At 38.8% G+C, this 14273-nt stretch overlaps 1 protein-coding gene across 1 annotated transcript in view; it reads right to left on the reverse strand.

Moving 5' to 3' along the window:
• TMPRSS3 (transmembrane serine protease 3) overlaps window positions 1-14273 on the reverse strand; it is a gene marked incomplete at both ends in the record, with an annotated part of 30852 nt that overhangs the window by 10702 nt on the left and 5877 nt on the right. The window contains 9 exons of the mRNA XM_081326363.1: window positions 2854-3078; window positions 3998-4140; window positions 5723-5818; window positions 7007-7176; window positions 8952-9117; window positions 9503-9546; window positions 10420-10545; window positions 11144-11267; window positions 13645-13761. Coding sequence (XP_081182489.1) covers window positions 2854-3078; window positions 3998-4140; window positions 5723-5818; window positions 7007-7176; window positions 8952-9117; window positions 9503-9546; window positions 10420-10545; window positions 11144-11267; window positions 13645-13761 — 1211 coding nt within the window. The remainder of the gene's footprint in view (window positions 1-2853; window positions 3079-3997; window positions 4141-5722; window positions 5819-7006; window positions 7177-8951; window positions 9118-9502; window positions 9547-10419; window positions 10546-11143; window positions 11268-13644; window positions 13762-14273) is intronic.

A 14273-nucleotide genomic window follows, 5' to 3' on the forward strand; every position in this document is an offset into this window, starting at 1 on the left:
TATTACATTGGGAGGTGCCCGCATGAAGCCTGCTACTCTCTTAGGAATATGTGCTCATGTTCCTGAAATAATTGGCTCTAATTGGCAATGCAAAACCAAGCAGGAAATGATTAAGCATAGCTCTTCAAATCTAATCTTTCTCCTGTTTTATCCCTGGATAAATAGAAGCATATTGGGGTGCGGCAGGACTATCCTATTTGCCAAATGTCAACAAAGTTCAAATGACACTCAGCCTTCTGGCATAAATCTTGCATTTTATCAAAGTCTCCCCCTCCTACTCCTAGAAACACAGACTTAGGTTTGGTTTCTTCCCACCCACACAATAAACACTAGATTTCAACAATTGCTCCCACAATTGCCAACTTAATAGAGTATAAAATCAGCTGCAGGTGAAGCAAAATCCCTTTCTCTTGTGCCATTCACATATTTGCAACAGAGAGAAATAGGAACATCTGCAGGGAGGAAGGAATTAAGATGGCAAATGCAGCCACATCATTGAAGTCCATTTCTTTTTATATTTTTATTTTATTTTAATTCCATTTTTATCCCGCCCTTCTCCGAAGACTCAGGGCGGCTTACAAGCTTAGCAGTAGCCTTCATTCTATGTATATGCCTGCTTATTAGGGCTTTCATACACCCCCCAAGCGGCATTATTACAAAGTCAGCTTAATTGCCCCCAACAATCTGGGTCCTCATTTTACCTACCTCGGAAGGATGGAAGGCTGAGTCAACCTTGAGCCTGGTGGGATGCGAACCTGCACTAATTGCAGGCAGCTGGTGTTACTTAAGGAGGCATTAGCCCACTGCTCCACCAAGGATGTATTGATGGATACCAAAAAGGATCCAGGTCTGAGCACACAGTAGCGGCTGCCACCTTGACTATTTTATTCACAACTGGGGTAAAATGTTGCAACTGAGCAAAAGGAAACATACAGGTGAAACTCGAAAAATTAGAATATCGTGCAAAAGTTCATTTATTTTAGTAATGCAACTTAAAAGGGGAAACTAATATATGAGATAGACTCATTACATGCAAAGCAAGATAGTTCAACCCGTGATTTGTCATAATTGTGATGATTATGGCGTACAGCTCATGAAAAGCCCAAATCCACAATCTCAGAAAATTAGAATATTACATGCAATCAATAAAACAAGGAGTGTACATAGAACAATATCGGACGTCTGAAAAGTATAAGCATGCATATGTACTCAGTACTTGGTTTGGGCCCCTTCTGCAGCAATTACTGCCTCAATGCGGCGTGGCATGGAAGCTATTCAGCCTGTGGCACTGCTGAGGTGTTATGGAAGACCAGGATGCTTCAATAGCGGCCTTCAGCTCTTCTGCATTGTTCGGTCTCATGTCTCTCATCTTTCTCTTGGCAATGCCCCATAGATTCTCTATGGGGTTCAGGTCAGGCGAGTTTGCTGGCCAATCAAGCACAGTAATCCCACGGTCATTGAACCAGGTTTTGGTGCTTTTGGCAGTGTGGGCAGGTGCCAAGTCCTGCTGGAAAATGAAGTCAGCATCCCCATAAAGCTCATCTGCGGAAGGAAGCATGAAGTGCTCCAAAATCTCCTGGTAGATGGCTGTGTTGACCCTGGACTTAATGAAGCACAGTGGACCAACACCAGTAGATGACACGGCTACCCAAATCAACACAGACTGTGGAAACTTCACACTGGACTTCAAGCAACTTGCAGTGTGTGCCTCTCCATTCTTCCTCCAGACTCTGGGTCCTTGGTTTCCAAATGAGATGCAAAAGTTGCTCTCATCAGAAAAGAGGACTTTGGACCACTGAGGTCTGTTTTTCTTTAGCCCAGGTAAGACGCTTCTGACGTTGTTTGTTGTTCAGGAGCGGCTTGACAAGAGGAATATGACATTTGAAGCTCATGTCCAGGATCCCTCTGTGTGTGGTGGCTCTTGATGCAGTGACTCTAGCCTCAGTCCACTCCTTGTGAAAGTCCCCAACACTTTTGAATGGCCTTTTCCTGACAATCCTCTCCAGGCTGCCATCATCCCTGCTGCTTGTGCACCTTTTTCTTCCACACTTTTCCCTTCCACATAACTTTCTATTAATGTGCTTTGATACAGCACTTTGGGAACATCCAACTTCTTTTGCAATTACCTTTTGAGGCTTTCCCTCCTTATGGAGGGTGTCAATGATGGTTTTCTGCACAACTGTCAGGTCAGCAGTCTTCCCCATGATTGTGATTCCTACTGAACCAGACTGAGAGACCATTTAAAGCAGACATGTCAAACACAAGGCCCAGGGCCGGATCCGGCCCGCAAAGTGGTTTCATGGAAACAGTGAGGGAACGGCCCCCATTGCCTTGGCCCTGGCCCAGAGACCCTCCTTCTGCCAGAGACCCTCAGATCTGTCCCACTCCTGCCCAGGCCCCCATAGGCACCCTTGATGTGAACGATGTAGAGCTGGCCATGCCCACCCAGTAGGCCATACACACTTTAGCCACGCCCACCCAGTAGGCCACACCCACCCCGGCCCCCTGAGGGCAACCGCAATGCTGGTGCGGCCCTCAATGAAATTGAGTTTGACACCCCTGATTTAAAGGCTCAGGAACCCTTTGCAGGTGTTACGGCTTAGTTAGCTGATTAGAGTGGGACACTTTGAGCCTAGAATATTGCACCTTTTCACAATATTCTAATTTTCTGAGATTGTGGATTTGGGGTTTTCATGAGCTGTAAGCCATAATCATCACAATTATGACAAATCACGGCTTGAACTATCTTGCTTTGCATGTAATGAGTCTATCTCATATATTAGTTTCCCCTTTTAAGTTGCATTACTGAAATAAATGAACTTTTGCATGATATTCTAATTTTTCGAGTTTCACCTGTAACTGCCTGCCTGCTCCCACTGGATACAATAAGCTTAAGCCAGGGAAAGAAACTATCAGAGAATAAACCTCCATTTGTTCATGTATCCAATCCAGAAATGAGGTGATGCGACTGTAGACTCCAGGTTTGTTTTCCTCCGCACAGCCCACCCCAAAGCTGGTTGTTCCTGCCAACTTCCAAGTATTCATGTCTTTGCATGCCAGTGGCCCCCCACTGTCTCCCTGAAAAGACATAACAGCAAAACATAAAGTGGTGTGGCCATGTCTGAAAACTATTGCTGATCACTATCGGAGCACATATAATCTTGAGGACATTTGCTACCTTTTAACTACACCATATGTTAAGGACTACCACCTTAGAAATCAGCAGAGCAATTAGTAAAGCAAGCAAGTGTACGATTTTATTCAAGCCGCTTAGCAACTGCAAATGAAGAGGAAGACTGCCTCTACGATGAGTCCACAGCATCACTTGTCTGAGAGACTGACGAGGATAAAGTGAAAAGAGAAACTTCCTTTTGCCATTATCATACAGCTGGGTGTTTTTCAACCTTGGCCTCTCGAAGATGTGTGGATTTCAGTTCCCAGAATTCCCCAGCCAGTTTTGGCTATAGCCATGATCAGGCTGGTCATGGTTATTCTCTTCTGCTTCCCTCAATTTGGCCTTTTCTGTAAAAGGGTGGGAAGCAACTCCCAGAATCCCAAGCCACCTTATCCAGGCTTTACACATCTAAAGAACAATATTTCTGTAAGAAGCAGGAGCAGATCCTTGCCAAAAACTGAAACTGGGATCTTCTGTATTCTACAGCTAAGCTTTGGATACTTACCGTCTTTGCTTTTCTTATGTTCCCCTAAACAAGACATTGGGTGGGGGATCCTTAATTTACAATATTCCTAGTGGTGTTTCCTCACATCTCCTACATCATTTCTATTTGCATGCATTTATAATTTGACCACAGGCCGATGTGATACATAAACTTTTTCCTATGGCTGACATGAAGAAAAATTGTCATGAAATGCCATGTAGAAATTCTGTAGAGGTTTTCTTTAAAAGTAGTGTGTTTGCATATGTCTTAATGACAAAGTTTCCATAGGGGATATAAGCAATAAAATTTAGACATGTACCAATAAGAAATGTTCTTACCTGACAGGTATCTATGCCTCCTTTTAAATAACCTGCACAGAGCATTGATGAAGCCACAATTCCTCCATAAACCTCTCCATGATTGCATACTTTGTTAGAAATTAAAGGGACACCAGCATATCTCATTGTTTCTGAAGTATTTCCTGATATTCCAAGACAATAATTAGTTTTTCATTTCTGTGTTAAGATGGCTTTTTTAAAAAAGCTACAAGTGTGATAAAGTATACAGTATATCCTAAGAAGATTTCCCATAATTTAATATATTTTATTAGTCTTATATTCATAAATAAAGTAAATATGTTTATTCATAAGCTATGTATATGTATTGCTGTCTTATAGGTTATTGGGCCACATGTATCAACTGTTTTTATTTATTTGTTTGTTTGTTTAGAAGGAATTTTAATATCCAAAAAAGAACTAATTCAAAACGATTTATAGGCTAATGCGGTGATTCTCAACCTTGGCCACTTTAAAATGGGTGGATTTCAACTCCCAGAATTCCCCAGCCAACCATCATGGCTAGACAATTCTGGGAGTTGAAGTCCTCCTATCTTAAAGTGGCCAAGGTTGAGAAACACTGAGTTAATGCACTGAAATTTTTGACATTTAACTTGACATTCAACAAGCAAAACATTAAATTATCAATCTCTATTAAAGTAATCCCTACTACCTTCCAGTGTATGTAAATTAGGACCAGGAATGAAGTAGAGATGGAGCAGGCTTTCCAAATCTGACTTATTTTATATTCGGTCAGCTATAGTCATTACGGTATAGTTTTTGCAATTGAAAACCAAAAAAAAGATTAAATTTTCATGTTGTGTATATTTTTTCATAATATGCACTTTTTTGTACACAGCATTTTCTACTATGCACAATTTGTGCCTTGTCCTAATATAATGCAATTTTGAGCTAGTTCAGTTGGCCTAGACACCAGCAAATTATGAGTTCTAGTCCTGCCATAGGCATGAGCCAGTCACTCATCCTTAATCCCATTCACTTGTTGTGGGGAAAAGAGAATGGGAAAGGCGTATTGATATAAAATGGTAGGATGAAAATAAAATAATAATAATAAAGAATTTAAATTTTTTTAAAAATGTGGGTAATTTTTAAGCAGAAATTGCAATACAAAATTCAGAGGAGTGCAAATTCAAAAATTAATTGTATTCAGATCAACCTATAGACCACAGGTGTCAAACTCACTGCACCATGTGACGTGTCGCAATGTATCGTGACTTTTTTTGCATTGCCGGAGGTGGGGTGGGCATGGCCTCCGTATGATGCAACTGGCCTGCGGGCCAGCAGTTTGACACCCCTGCTGTAGACTAATCAAATTGCCATACATTGCAAAAGTAATGTGTGGTATTTATACTTTAGGAAGTAGACATTTTGGTATTGTCAGATGTTTGGAACATCTCCTACAGTCTTTTCCCTTAGATAAAGCAGGCTAAGGCTGATAGGAGATGATCTTTGTATTTCTAAAAAGGAATCAATTATTTATTTATTTGTTTGTTTGTTTGTTGGTACATAAAGCAATAATTAGCAGCTCATAGTAATTCTATTTGTATTTTGTGTTTATAGCTACTTTTTCTGTTTTAGAAATAAAGGGAATGTTTATTGAGAAGTTATATTTATAGAAGGATATTTATGGGAACATCTTGAGTTAATTTTTCACATGTGACAAAGTTTGGTTGAGAAAAAGACAGTTTCAAACACTTAAAGGAATACCTCCTTCTTCTGTTGCTCCCCATCCTGATATCCAACACATTTTTCCTTCTTGGAAATGTTCTCCAAAATTAGGAAGGCAAATTGGCTCTATAAGACCTGTTTAAGCAAACAACATTCTCTGTGAGATCAAATCCCTCATCTTTCGTCTGAAGATTCAGAACTTTTAAAAATTTAAATACGGTTTTTCAAATACTTCTTGTGTAGAACTACAGCTTTGGGAGATTATAGAGGGTTGAGGGAAAAGTGACAAGACACTTCCTATTCCTGAACTGAACATCCAGTTCTTAAACTATTTGAATTAAAAATCCAATTCTGAATCTACACAAATCTATGAACCCCTAAAATAATAATAATAAAAATATAGTTAATATCATTAAGCAACAACATCTGCCTAGCCCAGGGGTAGGCAACCTTGGCTCTTTTATGACTCCTGGACTTCAACTCCCAGAATTCCTGAGCCAGCATAGAAATTCTGGGAGTTGAAGTCCACGAGTCATAAAAGAGCCAAGATTGCCTACCCTAGGCCTAGCCCAAGTCCTGAGGAAGCACTTGATAGGTAGTATAAAAATGTCAAATCCAGTCTAAACATCTGGCTGACTGTGCCATAATATCATACAACAACGATAGAACAGCATAACTTAATAAAATAAAGACCATTTCACTCAAAATGATGAAAGAAGAAAATTTGATATGACACTATTAATAGGGGAAAATGAGTCTGCATACTTTGCATAAGTTCTAAAATCTGGATTTTATTTTGAAGATATAACAAATTCTCATTTACCAAAAAGTTATCAGAAAAGTTAAAAAACAAAAGGCATGCTTCTTGTTCTTCTTCACTTCTCTTCAACTACTCTTAAATTTGTACAGATTACGAAACAGCCTCTCTCTGCAAATGGCATTTTGGTAGTCTCTCCCACAAGACAGCGATTCTGAGATAAGAATCGTAGCCCACGCCTTTCCTTCCTTCCTCTCCATCATAATTGCTTCTGTATAATGAGCATCAGGTCTGACATCATCAGAAACCTGCACAGAAGCCTTCTGGAAATGGTTACTGTTCCTTTCCATCACAAATGCACAGTATTTAAGAGAAACAAAAAGCACAAGAAGAATATTCCAACATTCTACAGGTCTCACCTTCTCATGGTCATGTTATAATATTCTTCCTATAAGCGAATAGACACTGTAGCAAATAATACATGTGATAAATCTGGGCCACCCTTCTCAATATGAACTTTAAATACAAAACAAGAGAAAAAAGAAAATCAAGAGAGTCAAAATTACCATTTAGTGCAAGTGGAGTAGCCAGCTTAATCAACGCTATATCATTCTTCATTGTTTTAGGCTTATACTTTTTATGGTATATAATTTTGTCCACTAAGTATGGATTAACTGGGCTTTCTTCCAGGATTACTAAACCCACGTGAACACTCCATGCTCCTGGTAGGTACAAACTGTTTCAGCAAAAACATTGCAAATAAAAAAGGAAGTAATATCTGTCAACATTTAAAATTGGCTATGTGTAGCGTTTACAACTTTACATTCCATAAGTTTTGATGTACAAGATTTCATTTCCAAAAATATAAAATCATATGAATATCATATATCTTATATCACATCACTGTGACATTCACTTTATCACCATGGCATTTGCTTAACCAACCCCACAAAAAGTTATGAAAATTAGGGTCTGGTCATGTGATACCTCAACTTACAACTGCACGACTTATGACCATAATTCCAAATTCAATTACAGATGTAACCTGAGGACTACCTGTATAAATTTCTATACGTGGTGCCCACAAGAGTCCTATATTTCCCACCATCACCACCTTTTCACAGCAACATAAATGGCTTGGGTCCGGGATATCTGATGGAACACCTGCTGCCAGCATGAAGTTCCCTTCGTCCAGTGCACTCCCACAGGGAGGGTCTTCTCAGGGTGCCGGCGGTAAAAGATTGCCGGTGGATAACACCCAGGGGGAGGGCCTTCTCAGTGGGTGCGCCTGCCCTCTGGAACCAGCTGCCTGTGGAGCTTAGGACTGCCCCCGACCTTCGTTCATTTCGCCGGGACCTGAAGACCTGGCTCTTCGAGCTTTCCGGCCCAGGCTGAGAATTTTAATTGGGGTTTTTATTTTTTTAGGGATTGATTTAATCTTTTTAAATAGTTTTTAACTTTTGTATCGATCTTTGTTTTAAATACCTTGTAAACCGCCCTGAGTCCTTCGGGAAAGGGCGGTATATAAATCCAATAAAAAAAAACATTCAGGGACATTTAGGCAAATAATTCCATCCTTCAGATCCAGTTCAGATCAGTTCCAGAATCCAAATTAAAACATCAAAACCATGCTTGAAGATATCATCTCAAAGGTGCTTTTTCAAGTGGAAAGTGGACTTCCTTTGTTTTATCTTGAAAACATTTCATTTCTCATCCAAGAAGCTTCTTCAGTTCTGATTGAAGAAGTTAGAACTGAAGAAGCTTCTTGGATGAGAAGCAAAACGTCTTCAGGGTAAAACAAAGAAAGTCCAGTTGCCTCTTGAAAAAGCGCCTTTGGGAAAACTATGACCTGGATGACTGAGAATCTCCATAGAGATTGTGCTGGAAGATAGCCATTGAAATATAACTCAGAGTGATTCTGTAAGAAAGATAGAGAGTAAATATAAGGTTTCTATTGGCACTGTTGAAGAAGTTTATAGCATGAGCACAAAACCAAATTGATGTCTAATGTGTAACATGAGCTTATAATTGCGTCATTTTGTTAAGTGAAGATGACTTTGTATGATATCTAATCACTTTTCAAAAGTTTCTTATAGCCCACATCCAGCCACTCAGGCCCAACCAGGATAAGATGTCAACAATCAGTTGCCTCTCTATATCACACCACCATCTTGGAAAATAAGCAAGGAAAGATGACTCCCATGTCACTGCTGTAATGAAAAGTACCGATAACTAAAATATACAGATGATAAATGTTAATGCTTTAATGCAGTTGTGAAGCAGTATGTGAAGCAACATAATAAGGTTAAAAAAACAACAGCAAGACCACCTTTTCAGAAGAAGGGAAACATGTATATAGGCTAAATCCATGAAGACCAGAAAGATAAAACTCAGATAATATCCAGTGTAAGAGTTCATATGGATGCATTTTGGAACAAGGAAATTGGAACAGAAAACTGGAGATAACATCACAAAACATTTAGAAGATAGTATTCTAGATGGGCTGCTTACTCATAAACACAGTGAGCTGCTGTAACAATCCATCGTGGGGTGATGACTGACCCCCCACACAAATGATATCCTTGAAACTGAAGGCTTGCTTGCCATGGCCATTGCTGAAGCAGGGACACATTTCCACCGACAATACGTGGGGAGTACCAGGTTCTGGTACCACATGCTGGCAGAATGAAAAAATAAAATCATTGGAATATACCTGTCACTATAAAATGCCTGTTTTTAAAACTTATCTAATAGAAAAGATTTAATTTTTCTAACTCGGAAAATATCCTTATTTTGTCCTTATCATTTTAAGAGAAACACAGTCATACCAAACATGTTAATAACTGAGGCATCACCACCAGAAAGTTCTGCTCCAAAAGATTCGCAGAGATTAATTAAAACTGATAATCTTGTTTCGTATAGCTGCCCTTCCTTAAAATTGAACTTGCACACAATGATTTATATTTGAACATTTGCATTCTTCCTTAGTTTATGGGAGGAAATTGAGTTAACATTACTATACCAAATTTTATACCAAACATTACTATTCCCAAATCACTTACCCAAACATTTTAAGACAATTACATTGCCTGAAATACATTCTTCTCTGAAACAGAAAAAAGTAAAGTCTATTACTTGTTCTTTCCCTGGCAGCTTTAGCCATAAAAATGCCATTTGTTCAGTCTATAAATTTAAACCAGCCTTCCTAAATTCATCACTTCCAAATGTGTCCCAGATAGCTTTCATTATGTTGGCTGAAAATTCTAAGACTTTCTTTCTTTCTTTTTTCTTTCTTTCTTTCTTTCTTTCTTTCTTTCTTTCTTTCTTTCTTTCTTTCTTTCTTTCTTTCTTTCTTTCTTTCTTTCTCTCTGTCTCTCTCTCTTTCTTTCTTTCTGTCTCTCTGTCTCTGTCTCTGTCTCTCTCTCTCTTTCTCTCTTTCTCTCTTTCTCTCTTTCTCTCTTTCTCTCTTTCTTTCTTTTGACATTTCTTAACTGCCCATCTCCCTTGGAGATACATTCAAAATACATTTGAAAGGGACTAGATTGGCAACGATTGGTTTAAACAAGAAAGATTATTGGCTCAATCAGGTATTTTGTCAGCATAGTCTTCACCAAGTATGAGTTCATCCCTGGAAGTCTGAATTTCCATAAATATTTCCACATAGATATATGGAAAGAGATACTTAATTTAATATATGAAGACTTCCTTCCCATATTAAAGCCCTTAACAGGGTAAAATGGAATCTCCCAGAAGCAAATTCCTTAGTGTTCTGGTCCCAAGGATGTCCAGATCGTGAATCAACTATACACATGATTTTGGACATGAGAGAGATCATGTTATTTATACAAAGCCTTTACTTGGACACGTGTTACAATTAATTCTAGATAATGCAGATAATATAGATTTAGATTCTGCAGTTCTATGGAAGCTCGTGGAGCCCATTTACATGTCTTTCTGAAGCTAAATATCTGAAACATACCGTACATTGGTAGCATTCTGTGGTGATGTCAGCTGATCAGCTGATAACCAATGATTTGCAGTAACAAAATATTTCTGGAATTCATTCTCAATGGCAGCCACTGGGAAGCCAGATGCACTTACAAAACTGCAGAAGGTAAGAATTAACCAATATGTTCCAGTACAATTTTCATGCTTAACTCTTATATTTAAGACTTCTTATATTATCTGGTTTTCAAATCTGGGGTAGATTATAATAATACAATAAATCTAATTCAGGGTAGCAAATCTACAACCTTCTCAGAATGCTGGAGTTCCATGCTTGTCAGCATTCCCAGCATCTTCTCAATATGTTAGACCACCACCACCATCCCATCATTCCTTTTGCATTAGAAAGACTACTTCACAGTGGGCCCTGTTCTATACAGTTGTAAACATTGCAAACAGAAGACCTGCATCTCCAGTGCCTTTCTGTTGTTTTTTTAAAAAAAAAATTCTGTCAGATTTAACATAATCGTCAGCAGTACCAAGCCTGTCACATTTTGGCAGTTTTCCTAACATTTTGAAAGTCTTCTGAAACTGTGTAGTTTAATAAGCTATTATTAATTGCAGTCAATAATTTAAAAAGAAGCACTAAATGCAAAAAGCTAATTCAACAAAAATTTCACTGTATATTTGAGTCAAAATGTAATATACTTTGGGTCATTTTGTTTCCATTGTCACTTGACAAAATTGCTCAGCAATACCTTGAAAATCCTAAGTATTTACATGAAACATTCCCATAGTTGTCTTTCCAGCCATCAGAACACACAGTCCGCCAGGTTCCAAAACTGAACACCTGCAGCACAGCTCTTTTGCCGCTCAATCTAACTAGGAGGACACACACACACAAAAAGTCAGCTGGTGTTTAATAATAATTATTGTAAGGACAGGACAGTTGCAGCAGCCAAGTGCCTCTTGCTTTTCTCTCTTTGCACTATTTGCGTAAGACCTCCAGTAGACTAGTTCAGAAAGTAAATCAGTAATAATATATTCAAAACAATGAAATTAACCCTGTAATTGACTCCAATTTTATCTCTCCCCCCCACTTTTAAAAATTTCTTCAACAATTAATTTGGGATAGAGCTGACATACAGTATGCTCAAATGCAAAATGGGGAGTCAAAAAACTATGGTGGCCTGAGCGTGCAATGGAAGTGCTTTACAGCCCTCTCTAAGCAGTTTACAGACTCAGCATGTTGCTCCCAAATATCTGGGTCCTCATTTTACTGATCTTGGAAGATGGAAGGCTGAGTCAACTGTGAGTCAGTGAGGATCGAACTGCCAAACTGCAGTCAGACGGCAGTCAGCACAAGTAGCCTGCATTCTAACCTCTGTGCCACCTTTTATGTAAAATAAGAGGGGAATCCTTTGACTGTACATTTGCATCAACCATCTTGACTTTTTTTAACCTATCCCAGCAGACATCCCTGATTCCATGTGCTGAAGGCTATGCTGATAATGTTGGATTTTATTGCCCTTGATTCCCCATAATTAAAAAATGCCTATATTTAAAAGCAGAACTTGTAATTTTTTGGGTCAAATTTGGGTTGTTTCAAGGCAGTCTTACTCATATATGGTTATCTATGTAATACATATGAACCCAGATATAAAGGGACATTTTTATAGTATTTCAGGATAGGTATAATGCTACAATGTACAAATATAATATAATCATAATAGTAAAGTTGGAAGGGACCTTGGAGATCATCTAGTCCAACCCCATGCTCAGGCAGGAAACCCTATACCATTTCAGACAAATGGCTGTCCAGTCTCTTAAAAACTTCCAGTGTTGGAGCATTTACAGCTTCTGGTGGCAGGTTGTTCCACTGGTTAGTTGTTCTAACTGTCAGGAAGTTTCTCCTTAGTTCTAGGTTGCTTCTCTCCTTGACTAGTTTCCATCCATTGCTTCTTGTCCTGCTTTCAGGTGCTTTGGAGAATAGCTTGGCTCCCGCTTCTTTGTGGCAGCCCCTGAGATATTGGAACACTGCTATCATGTCACCCCTCACCCTTCTCTTCATTAAACTACACATACCCAATTCCAGCAACCGTTCCCTATATGTTTTAGCCTCCAGCCCCCTAATCATCTTTGTTGCTCTTCTCTGTACCCTTTCTAGAGTCTCAACATCTTTTTTACATTGCTGTGACCAAAACTGGATGAAGTATTCCAAGTGTGGCCTTACCAAGGCATTGTAAAGTGATATTAATACTTCACGTGATCTTGATTCTATCCCTCTGTTAATGAAGCCTAGCACTGTGTTGGCTTTTTTGGCAGCTGCAGCACACTGCTGGCTCATATTTAAATGATTGTTCACTAGGACTCCGAGATCCCACTCACAGTTACTACTATTGAGCAAGGTACCCCCTATACTATACCTGTAGATTTGGTTTTTCTTGCCTAAATGTAGAACCTTACTTTTTTCACCACTGAATTTCATTTTGTTAGATAGCGCCCAGTGTTCAAGTCTGTCCAGATCCTCCTGTATCTTAAGCCTGTCTTCTGGAGTGTTGGCTATTCCTGCCAGCTTGGTGCATAACTTTGTTATGTGATTTTTTTAAAAGATGTTTTTGCAATCAATGCTGATTCTGGAATAAATGAATCCTTTTAGCATGTGTCACCCCTTTGTGGCAAGCTGGATTAAGGAAACAGGCTCCACAACTAATATTGGAACACTGTTTTATTAATAACAGAATCCTGAAAGTCTAACAACTTTATTCCTCCCTCCCTCCCTCTTATATTCAAGAGAGTAAAGACAGAGCTGGACTGAGCTCTTTATAATGTTTTCTTCTGTCTTGGACTTAAATCACTTTGCTTTCACATAGTTTCTGCAAGGTCATCTCTATAGCTCTTTTCACCATTGTATAAAATGGTAGCTCTTCTGCACATGTTCAGTTAAACTGGTAGCACCTGATGAGTGCACAATTAAAAAAATTATTCACACTGGCAGGGATTTTAAATTCTCAAAATTAAAAAAGGACTCCATTGAGAAGGGAAAATTGTATGTATTTCATTATTTTCTCCACAAAAGGATCCCCTGAGGCTAATATTTTTCTCCCTTTAGTAGTGTGGTATATTACCTACAGCACAGGGCTAGATACGGAAATTGCCAAGGTAACATTGGATTAGTCATTCTTTTTCACTTCAAAACGTAAGCCTTGAGAGGAAGTAGCACATACTGTAATATCCACAATAAAAAAATGAATGTTACCACATCTGTACTCATCTTCTCCATCTTTGCAATTGAAGACGCCATCACACCTTGCTGCTTGATCAATGCATTTAAAGGAAGATCTGCACTGAAACCTCCCATTGCAGTTGAAATAAACTGGAGGGGAAAGGATATTTTATGAAATCAACACAACTTCAGATTTGTTCAAAAATTTCCACACAAATGAAAGAGAAGAAATGAAAAAGGGAACATTGAAGAATCATCTGTGGTTACAAATATTATTATGCTGTTCATTCAAAATACCGTCTACAATGAAACAGCAACACTTTGATATATGATTGGCCCTCCCAAGTTGGAACAGGAATTATGTCGGCAACCTTCCTCTCTTTCTTTATACCTTGGAAAGAAGGAAATGTTATAACTGTTTTGTGATGGAAGTTAAAATAGAACCCATTCCTTTCTCTGACTTTCTCCATCCAGATTCTCCTTTCTTCTCATTGGATTTTTTTCTCCATTCCCTCATACGGCAACAAAAACCAGCTATACAATGTGAAATGGGTAACACTCATTCACTGTCGATACAAAATGCCTGTCCATTGTTCCCCATATGTTTTATAACCCAATCCTCCTATACTGAAAGCTTTGTGTGAAGCATAAAGCTTGTTTAA

Source organism: Vipera berus (genome assembly GCF_964194415.1).
Source record: "Vipera berus genome assembly, chromosome: 4".
Taxonomy (NCBI): domain Eukaryota; kingdom Metazoa; phylum Chordata; class Lepidosauria; order Squamata; family Viperidae; genus Vipera; species Vipera berus.